The 11629-nt window shown below is 41.5% G+C and overlaps 1 protein-coding gene and 1 long non-coding RNA gene across 2 annotated transcripts; both read left to right on the forward strand.

Annotated features, from left to right (window-relative positions):
• The first annotated feature begins 221 nt into the window (after window positions 1-221).
• On the forward strand, window positions 222-7564 carry LOC117955019. Its single transcript, XR_004658938.1, has 2 exons — window positions 222-547; window positions 6997-7564. It is a non-coding gene; the product is annotated as an uncharacterized LOC117955019 (long non-coding RNA).
• A 2313-nt stretch (window positions 7565-9877) lies between these two features.
• LOC117955017 (trafficking regulator of GLUT4 1-like) lies at window positions 9878-11410 on the forward strand. Its single transcript, XM_034889114.1, has 3 exons — window positions 9878-10547; window positions 10736-10862; window positions 10953-11410. The coding sequence occupies exons 1-3, from the start codon at window positions 10146-10148 to the stop codon at window positions 10973-10975; spliced, it is 552 nt and encodes a 183-aa protein (XP_034745005.1). The 5' UTR covers window positions 9878-10145; the 3' UTR covers window positions 10976-11410.
• The last annotated feature ends 219 nt before the right edge of the window (window positions 11411-11629 follow it).

Below are 11629 nucleotides of genomic sequence, written 5' to 3' on the forward strand. Positions count from 1 at the left end.
AGACAGAAATGTTGCTTTATGTCCTGAGCAGTGAGGCTGCTCTACAACTCCCTTTACGTCTTTCTGCGTGAATCAGATAAGACTATTTATAACAGGTCGATCTGCTGCCTCATGAGCCGCACAAAGCATGCACACGTCAGATCCGTGCAGATTCTGACGTCCGCTTCTCGTGGCCTCTACGTCATTACGCTGCCAGCTGATCGGAGGGGAAGCCGGGTGTGTGTCTGACTTGCTTGAGATAGTGAGAGAGAAAGAGAGCGAGAGAGAGGGAGAGAGAGAGAGAGAGAGAGGAGTTGTGTAAAAGGGGCTGAAGTCCTGCGCTGCGTCCTACACTGCCGCTGCGCTGCTGAGAAAAGTAGGCTGACCACCAGCAGACATATAAAACCTGCCAGACCGTTTTATATCGTGGACGTAAAACAAACAAACAGACAAGGACACACCCGGGTGAAGGTCCACGACTCCGCCGGAGCAGTGGGCGAGGCAGCCTGAACTCCGCCGGACTGTCCTGATGGTCGGCCGCGCTGGAGCAACCCGGCCGCTGGTCAAGGTGGGGCTGTGACTCGCTGTGAGGCTGTCTGTGTGTTTCTGCTGGCTAAACACTTCCTCATGTCAGCCTGATTTGGCCTGTGGCGGCTTGATGACCCAGTTTGAAACGGTAACTGGGAAACCAGCCTTTATAATATTCAAGTAGATTTCAGCGGCCGCTTTCTGCACAATTTGGCGTCGTCAGATTGTCGAAGATATAGATTTGATGTTAGTAGTTCTGGCTGAAGGCCTGTCTGTGTGACATGTAGATCATATCCTCTAGGCCCACTGACACAGAGGTGCTGGAATTAATCACGGGCACCCTAGAAATTTGACCACGACCTCTAAGCTCCTGCAAACATTTAATCAACATTTAGATGAGTGGCACTGGCTGCATGGAGTATCACATGCTATTTGTTATTTTATAAAAGGCTGATATAGCAGCTAAATGAATGCTTGAAATGTGCTAAAAAAGTCAGAATAATGTCTAAATTAACACAAAATTGAACATAAAACCAGCAAAGGCACACAGACATCATGCTATAGGTGCTAAAAGATTTACAGATGTGTTTTACATTATATTTAAACCAACTGTGTCACGTAGTACAGAAAACTTATAGCCTACTCAAGCCTCCAAATACCTAGTTTATTAATTTGTATTAGCACTTAACTGTCAAATGTTGTATTATAGGCTATATCAACCTGTGAAGCATTTATGTAATCCAAACGTGTCAAAGTGTCGGCATCTAAAGCCCCTTCAAATTTGCTGAGTTCATAATAGGCCAAGGAAAAAGCCTGTGCTCAAGTGGGGGATAGGTGAAAATCAGGAAGATAACTAGTCCAATAGATAACGTTTCTCAGTAATGCAGTGACGCCAGCAGTCATCGGATCTTTCTTTAAATTAAATATACACACAAGAATATTACGTTAGATGTCTGTAAGAATGAGTTTAACATTCTTATAGCACGTGACGTATTTATGTATGTATTCAGGCATGTACACAGCTCAAGTCTCTTCATCTCATTTATATACAATTCTTCTTTTTTTTTTTACATTTTCAAAGCAAAGGGCAGTTCTGCATACCTAAAGTAGCATTTATCTGGCATAATGGTTAGGAAGGGAAAGCTTACTGCTACATTGATGGAGCCTGTCTTACATAATTGTACAGCCAGAGTTCAGTGTGCCGGTAGGAATGCGCAATAGGCTGTGTCACGAGCTGCTTTTGTGCCATTGCAACCCGGAGCGTGACAAGCCACCCTGTCAATGAGGATCACATGGCAATGACAGGGTGTCAGTTAAAAAGCAACTAATCTTGCCTACATGTGTTGTTTGCCCTGCATCTAGGCAAAAATAAGCAACCTCTCCTGTGCTGGTTTTATTGCCTACATTTGCAGAAGTGAAGCCATCTTGCTCAACTTGGGTTACACCCTTCATTCCTATTGCGTGCCTTGTCAAGGGAGGATGGGGCAAGAATGGATGTGTTATGTGGGTTCATTTAGGGGAAAATAAATCCAGTTCTTTCACACAAAATGGCACATATTGCCTGAGGACAGACTTACAGTCCTTATTTTGTACCATCTCCCAGGATGTCATGAATTCAGAATGGCATTCAGCTACTCCTCTTAGCAAGTAAAAACAACACACACCCTTTATTTGTAATGATCTCAGATTAAAGTCAGGTAGTCTTCAAAGTCCTGAAAAGCGCTACCAGCAGAGCATTACAAGGAGCCCCCTGCATTATGATCAGTGTGTTGCCAAAGCCAACACCCATTCCCTGTCATTGTCCCAATTCCCAGTCTAAAATGATCAGTGTGTATTGCAGGACTTCAATCTGGGGGAGTAAACTCTCTCCAACATGGGCCTCACCCACACAGCAGAGGAATGCACCTGGAGTGATATATGTAATAAAACATTTAATTATCACGTGTTCCTGTTCACAGAGCTGCAGCAGCAGTATGCAAATCTACAACTCCTGTCATTTCATCTGATAATTCTACAATTCCTCACATAGTTGCTTACACAGTTTCATCCCTGATGGTCAGACCGATGATTGAAGTATCTTATCCCGTCACATCATGTGGGGTTCTCACGCAACGGCATGACCCCGATTATGAAAAGATCAAATGAGTGGGCTCACAGCATGGAGAGAGGTCTGACCCACTTGCCATCATAACGCCCTTTTTTTGTTTCTTCACTTGCACCTGTTCGCATCTCACCTGACTTTTAATTATTTATATTTGTCCGTAACATTTAAGCTTTCTAGATAAATACATCTGCTCTGGCTCTTGCAGCTACGTCTCAAAAAGGTCAATAATTCTTCCTTGCATTGTACATGGTAACTTCACACTCTTTTTTTACACACCAGCATACCTTTTCTTTTTATCATGGACATCCTGCCTGCTCAAATCCAGTGTGTCTTTCCTTTTTCTTGTCCTCCCTGTTGTGGCAAAGTATGCACGTCCCAGATAAGCTAAGTCTTTTGTCTATTAGACTGTGTTATCTCTTTTTACACCGTTGCCCCATGCTCAAGTCTCAAGGCCTTCCACAGTGGCTTTCATGTGGCTTAGTCTGACTCCCTCGCTTGGATAAAGCCAGAGAAAGGGAGAGAAGGAGAGAGGAGGGTGAACCTGACAGAGAAGCCACGTCCGCCTCGTCCGCTGCAGACCAGATGTTAACGGGTAGAGAAAAGAGGGGTGAAGGATAGAGGGATGGAAAAGGAGGAGTGGAAGAGACAGTGCGAGCCCACAGCAGCCGGATGGAATTTCTAACATACGCAGCTGGAATGTCAGGAATGCAGGACAGTCTGATCTGACTGAGAGAGAGAGAGAGAGAAAGGGTAGAGTGGACAGACAAGTAAGGAAAGACTAAAAAGTAAAAGAGATGTGGGAAAGAGTGGCACAGCAAAATAGTTGGGGGCTCAACACTGCCCGTCATTGTGAACATAAAGATACAGAGTCACTGTTTGTAAAAGGAGTGGCACGCTTTGGAACAAATAACTTATTCAGTTTAAGTTTGAGGTTGTGGCAGCCACAGTCGACAGTTATTACTATCAGTGGCCCTGTGTGTGGCCCCATGGATGTATTAGGAGAATGGTGTGGCCAGAGGACTTTTACTGTACATTCTACATTCTCTCCCCTGACTTAAATCCGATCAACACTGGCAGGAGCGCGTGTGCAGGCCTGTGTGGGGGAGAAGGGCGGTGGTTAACTTTATGATACAGATGTGAAAAATGCCAGCCTTCTTTTGCTTAAGATCCACTTTTTTTGCAACATACACTACAATAGATTTGGTAAAATCTGTGTTTCTGGCCTTTTTTATTAGTCATGCTTGTGGTGTCTCTAGAAATAGCAGTGTCGGGCAGTCAGCCAGTCGCTCCACCATCTTGGTCCAGCTTGTAATATCTCAACTCAACCTATCAACGAATTGCCATGAATTTTGGTACACACATTCATGAACTGTAATAATTTTTCATATAAAACCATCTACAGGTCATGGCCAACTAACCAATGTCAATCCTGTCAGCCTCAGAGGGCAAGAATAAGTCTGATTGCATAGAAGTCTATAAGAAAATGACCCTACTTCCCACTTGATTTATTACCTTAGTAAACTGTTTCCTAATGAGTTTAGGGTCCCATTAGCTAGTTATCGTTCTATTTCAATACAGCATGATAAACTATGGTCCCATTTATTTTTTTAAAAGACAATAAAGCAGGTCATACTTTTGGGCGTGGCAGCCTTGTCATTGACAAGTTGCTACCATGGCGCCGTGCATAGTGTTCCTTGCGTTGTCTGTCAGATCTACCCCTCATTCCTCCACAGGTCCACCATCTTGTCCAAATATATGGTCACATCTGGCTGCAAAAAAAACAAGACGGCAACAACCAAAATGCTAAGCTCAATTTTTGTAAACGGTTATTCACAAACCCAATCGGTGATATCACAGTGGCCACGTCCACCTCTTTTATACAGTCGATGCAACAGCTTCACGGAGCCAAGACAGTGGTCTGTCGTGTTTCCTGATGGCCAACAGTGGTACTGCAAGTACTTAGAATCCTCTGTTTCCCCTATAGAGTTCCATTATAAAATAAATGTCTTTAAAACTGATGACTGGACACTCTGGCTGTGACAACAAGTCCTTTACTACTTTGCATTATTAATTTAAATAAACAAAGGTCTAGGGAAGCCCTTTTTACATGCATCTTTGGATGACACACTAAAACCGGTGTGCAGTGGTCCACAAAAGTTGGAATCAAACCAGGAAGAGACAACAACTTTGCCATGCGCACTAGTGTGCAAATGCAAGAAAGAGGCTCAAAGTGTGTGGCACCTGTCAAGTTTAAGGGCTAATGTATTTTGCCTATTTAAATAAATAAATTCAATTATTTACAAAAAGATAAGCATGGGGTGTGAAGGGCAGCCACATCAGTAGTGTAAAGCAAAAATGTCAAACGAGCCAAATAGGCCTACTGGAGATGTGGAGCCTTTCGAAAGAGCAGACTTGCTTAAATAGTCCTGGTGGAGGTTCCAGCACATTCGCCTAGTGAGCCTCAGCTCTGACCACAGACCTGTAAGAGAAGAGAGGTGAAAATCCTGCAGGCAAAGCACTAGAGACATTGAGGCAAGTTTTAATGGAATTAATGGCCGCCATTTTATATTCCAGTAATCAGTTAACATGACTCACAAATTTAAAAAAATAATACTTGATTGTAGAACATGAATGAGACCGTGCTTTGATTGTGAAGCAAGTGTTAATCTGGCATGGCATTGGCAGATTTCCTTTGGCTGTTTAAAAAAAAAAAAAAGACAAAAGTAGTCGATTTGACTATTGATACTTTTTTCAGTGTACATCGGTCACAAGTCAGAACAGGCCTCTGTGCATGCTGACTCACCCGCACTGCTGATACATTTGCCAAAACAAGAGGTGGGGAAAATCGTATTAATGTACAACCCGTGTATTTTCCATATTGATCAGTTATATGTGTTAATAGAAATGACTTTATGGGCCTCTTAGAATGATTCTGAAGTAAAATCCAAACTAAGCGTGAGACAAAATGATTTCTCCCTGCAGCAGTGTCTGTAAAATGCTCATACATCTTGTTGTCCCCCCCCCCCCCCCCTGCTGTGCAGTCTACAGGCTGCAGGACACTCAAATACCTGAGATTATTCTGGTTCTCCTTACTGCAGGAATGTACACTATGTGTTACTCATCAACTAGAGAAGTGGAGCATGTCCTCAATATTTTAAGATCAACAAATTACATTCTTCGAAGGCAAGAAAAGACCAGACCTGCTTTAGCTTTACGGGGGGGCAGTTATCAAACTTTTAGTATGTTTAATCTCACTGGACATGTTTCATGTATTTGTACATGCAGGGAACTCTTTACGTATTTCCCTACATCAGCTCCAACCAATCTCCACGCCTTAAGGTCTGGGTTGGCAGGCTAAGTGGTAATTCAGGTAAGAGTAATGTGTTTTCGAAAACAGTATGATCGACAAAAGAAAGGAAATTAAAGCTTAAGCGAATACATTTTTGATATTAATGAACATCCGTTACATTCCAGCCATTGCCAAAATAGTTGCTACAAAGCTAATAAAGACTATTAGCGCCACACAACTCTCTATAGATTTCTCAGTAAGGCTATGTTCAGAAGATTGTGTTATCCGGTGACTTTTCCACTCAAAAACAAGCCTTTTGTGCGCGCTCACGGAAGGCTTGTATCATGTGGACGTGCCAACAGTTTTGTCGTCATTACTTAGAATTCCTCATGGGGGCGACAGAAACTACAGTTGGAAAAAAGCCTAACAAATTACTAACACACCCCAAATTCCAGATTAAGATGCTGGAAATTAGCTACTTCTATCCAATCATGTCTATTCTACTTTTTCACATGTAAATATGCAGCGTAGTCAAACTTATGCAAAGTTTGTTTTGAACTTACAAGCTTCAACATGTCGAACACACATATCCAGTGTAGCTACATGCTTTCTCTCTGGGAAACACCCAAACATTCACTTGATTAATTAAGACTTCAAAAACAATAAGTTCTTGAGACTTCTGAAAGGATTCCAGGATCTTTGCTAGAGGCTGTCTACTCCTCTTCATCTCCTCTTGCTCATGCTTTGTAACCACGGTAACAGAAAAAAAAAAGGAACTGGCCTGTGATTTTTGAGCATTCTAACTAAGAATATCTAAGAATGTCTTGCTGGTACTGTCTAACGTGCAGAGGCATCGCTGAGCAGCTGATGCATGTATCCCTCCTTGCAATCTTAGGCATGATCTGGTGTGCATCTCCCCAGTCCTTCTTACATATCAGCTCATTTCACCCACTTACTCACAGCTGATCACACACTCTGTGGCTCGACTGCACCCACTTATTGTATGTGTGTGACTGGCTGCAGGCCACCTCATACCCACGCTACCAGAGCAGGGAGTTTAGAAGGGAAGTTAAAATGATTTCTTTTCTTTCTGCAGGAATACATGCACGTAAAGCAGACGAAGAAAGGAGTCGCCGCCATTTGTGCTTTAAAGTCGGCTGTCCGTTACTCCAGGGTGTCTCTCAAGCTCTCTGGCTGACACCCAACGCTCCCTCACCCATGGCCCCAAATGGCTGACACACAGCAGTTCTTCACTGGCAAGCTTTATGTTCCTGTAAACATGCTAAAGCTGCCAGCTGAAGAACTGCTCTGGTCAGCCCTGCCCCGGATGACTCAAGAAGAGGAAGTTGATGGGGGTTGCCTGGAGGAGGACTGAGGAAGGCAGTGTTTCACACACTCGGTAGTCAGACTGGACTTTAATAGACAGACAGATTCTTGGCACCATTGTTTAAATTACTGTGGTAATCACATGTAAGGTATATGTTACTTTAGGCAATACAGAATGCTCAAGTTGTGGTCTTTTAATCAAATAAGCCTCCATACATTTTGTGTATGATATGTTTGTTTTTTTCCTACAATAAAGAACAATATTTTCTCAAACTACAGGTTTATTGTCATGGACAAAAATGCAAACTATGAACAATAAAATGCATACCAGCAATGAAGGCTCTCTTGTCCAAAAATCACACACACACACACACAAAATATGTCACACTCCTCCCTTTTAACCTGCGATCCCATTAAAGAGGAACAAGAAATATCAGATTAAATTGAAATGCTCTTTAAATTTAAAACTGTCCTCAGAAATATGCAATAACTTTAAGTGCTGACATTTAGTCACTGTCATGGATCTGTCAGAATCCATTTGGTTTGCTGTTTCATATTAGATGTGAAAGATATGTGTAACTGTATTACAGTAAATTGAATTGCTTTAATGGATAAAATCCATTCAATTTATAAAATAGCCCTATTGTCATATTAATCAAAATAAATTTAATTTCTTTAGCAAATCTTTTGCATTCTCCATTTTTTTCTGATTGAACTTTGTAGGTTTGCACTGCCAAGAAAAAAACAACCCATCTGAACAAACTGAATAGATAATTGTATAATTTTTACACTAGGTATAGGCCCATTTCAAAGACAGATATCTGTAATTTAGGGAAAATAGTCTGAAACTGGGGTGTATGGTGTGCTTTTACAGCAGAGACCTAGTGTGGTCTTGGTGCAGTTTCCCAAAATCCCCACTAGGTGGTGGGATCATCTGTCCAAAACTGCCAGAGAGCCTTGCTTCCTGTAAAATGAGGAAAATAAAAGTCAGACTGGTTTGTTGTCACCTAATGTGAATGAACATGGTATTAAATATGTGGGGAAATCTCAGTTGATTGATCATTACTGATGTCACGTTGCCCTATCCAGTGGTGGAAGAAGTAATCAGATCCTGTACTTAAGTACATCTAGGCCTACTAAAACCACACTGTAAACATGCTCTGCAATTAAAAGCCCCGCATAAAAAAATGTGACTTAAGTAAAAATATTCAAGTATCATTAGAAAAAGGTACTTAAAGTATTAAAGTAAAAGTACTCAATGCAGAAACATCCTCACATTTTACAAACTGGAAATTATCCAAAAGGTTCTGTCAATCAGTGTTTAATCGGCCAATCACTTCAACTGGACTTGTAAGCCGTTATATTGTTGGGTAGTTTAATTTATAATAAAACACTGTATTTTGTAAACTACATGTGTTTTTTCTGCAAAAATCACATAAATATATTTTTTTTAAATAATATCCAGACTGTCAGATGAATTTAATGAGTAAAAAGTACAATATTTCTCTCTGAACTGTGGCGGAGTAGAAGTAGAAAGTGTGATGAAAAGAAAAGTACAAGTTACTTCAAATTTGTACTCAAATACAGTACTTGAATACATGTACTTAGTTACATTCCACCACTGGCCTTATCCATATATTATATCAAAGTGCAGTATATTAAAAACAAAACTTCATGGATCAAATGCCAAATGTTTCAAGGCAATTGTTATACAGATTGACATGTATAATGTAGTGATAAACACCGCATGATGGATAATTTAAATTCCTCTGATGGAATAAATCTTAAGATTTTATTTTACATTTAAGTATAGAAGTTTTATCAGCAAAATAAGGTATCAAAAGTAAAAGTGTTCAGTGTACAAAATGTCTTATTGTAATACAATACATTAATTTAGCTGATGTATTTATTTTAAATACTATTGGATTATTATCACTGATGCAATAATCTGTAGCTCATGTGCTGTTGGGTATATATTTGCAATGATGCATCAGATTTTCTATACTATAAGTTTATTTACTCAAGTTAGTACAAATTTGAGTACTTATATTGTGTTACAACTACTTGTAAGTATTGAGTGTTTCCATTTTATTTGTTTCATTATACTAGTTGTTTTACAAATTCATGTTTTACAAACATATGAGTATATGACGTATGTCTATGACGTACAATCTTAATCCGCAATAACTACAATTTACAAATAAATGTGGAGTAAAAAGTAGGGACGTTTAAAGTATAAAATAGAAATGTATGTATGTACAGTATGTACAAGTAAATTAAATGAAGCAAGATGTAAGGGGCGAGAAAAGTTAATGCGGCTGTAATGTTTGAATACCTGAGACAGACCGTGAGGTCTCCATCTCTCTCTTCCTTTCGCACCCTGTGTGGTGTCCCACATGCTGATCCAGCCTATGCCCCCATGCGTAAATGGCAACGGCTTTTACGCACCGCGCGTCTTCACTTCCAAAGACGTTTAACTGTTGTTTTTGCATTGTCACACGCCACGCCTGGTCCATAAGTAGGCCTCAGACACTGGGGGTGTGCTGTGGAGATGTAAGGGATGCGGTAATACCTACTACACAATAGAGGGGGGGGGGGGGGGGGGGGGGGGGGGGGGGGGGGGGGGGGGGGGGTGTAAAAGGCGAGGCGTGCGTCCGGACGCTCACCGCCAACTAAACGCGAGAGGGACTCAGATATCAATAACATCTCGCTCATCAATAAGACATTGTGATGGAGTTAGACTGCGTAATTAAATAGGTTGCCTTGAAGGTATTGGGCTTTCTGAATTTATAATATTTAATCTAATGACCCCCAATGGAGAACATCTGAAGGACGACTCTTCAGCATCTTCATCCAAAGAAAAGCGGCTCTGTCAGCCAGATACTAAGACTTGGAGATTTTTTTTTTAGTCTCTCAGTGATGGCTATCAACACTGATGCTGCCTATGGGAAAAGCGCCCTCGGCGACAGGGAAGTTTCCAATCCTACCGACTTCCAGGACACAGAGCAGCTGCTGAGCACCGCGACCACTGAGCCTGCCGGGCAGAGCAACATCAAACCGTCCGACTCCTTCTCCCTCAACATCAGAGGGAGCGTCCAGTCCCTGGATGCTGACCAGAACGGACACAGATCACCGCTGAAGTCGGGCTCCATCGGGCATCTGGCGACCCCACCCAAATCCTTGTCCCGTCTCAGCCTGGGTCCACTGCCCTCCCCGGTGTCGTCCGAGTCCGTGCCCCCAAGTTACCTCTGGCTCGCCGTGTTGTCCTGTTTCTGCCCCGCATTGCCGCTCAACATATGTGCCTTGTGGTATGCAAATGTGGTGAGTGTTACAATTATTGACAGCTTTATCTTATTATTATTATTATTATTATTATTATCATTATTATAGGTCTGTGGTATATTCTAAATACAGTTTTTACGTATTTTCAAACACTACAGGTGTGTTGCTTCTGTTTGCGTTTAAATAAGTCATTGTTAATCACCTCCTTAATTTTCCTCTCCCACTAGTCGAGGTCTGTTCTGCATACAGGAGATATTGAAGGAGCAAGGAAGTTTGGCCGTCGTTCTATGCTGCTCAGCTGTCTGGCAATGCTGCTGGGTGTGGCTGTCATCATCTTCATAGTGTTTACAATAGGTATGGAAGACAGAGGCATACAGACAAACACACTCAAAATGCTAAGCATAAAGCTGTGTCTCTTAATTTCGCCTTTTTTCTACCTCTCAGAGACCCAAAAAGACCCAAAATGAATTGTGGGTTGGAAGGAGTCTCCTTTAACTTCACCTGATCTCAAATTTGCAAGGACCAGAAGAGGAGGAGGAATGTTGTTTTGAAGATGAAAAAAGCACAACAACTGAGTTGAAAACAAGCTGAAGAGACTCTAATGTACAAATGTGCTGTTTTGTTGTTGCTATGGACGAAAAAAAGAAAAGGGAAAGAAGTTGCAGTCTCATGTCAAATAACCCCACAAACTCAGGAAGAAAGAAAGCAAATGAAAGCTGCACACGGTTGTAGTGTTGGATCATCAGACAGCACATGCTGTGGAGAAACTACTCATAGTCCAAACTAGAGGTGCACTGAAGTACACACATGCCTGACAAACAGACAGAGCTGCATTTTGCTTAATAAAAAATGGCAATCATCAGATAAGAGGATGTCCCAAAGAAAACAGACACCATCTACATCAAAAAACAAACGCATATAGGTACATGATGTGAAGATAAATAAAAACAACCTCCTCATCAGAGGCATCAGTGCACCTCTACTCTGTAATGCTGTCACTGGCTTCCGTTTCTCTAACATTTGCAACAAAGTACAGACTGACTGTGGGAAGATGTATATAATGATTTCATACACAGTCTAAAGTTTACGTTCACCACAACAACGCCCTATGGCAGTCATTG

This window comes from Etheostoma cragini, chromosome 13 (genome assembly GCF_013103735.1).
Source record: "Etheostoma cragini isolate CJK2018 chromosome 13, CSU_Ecrag_1.0, whole genome shotgun sequence".
Lineage (NCBI taxonomy): Eukaryota > Metazoa > Chordata > Actinopteri > Perciformes > Percidae > Etheostoma > Etheostoma cragini.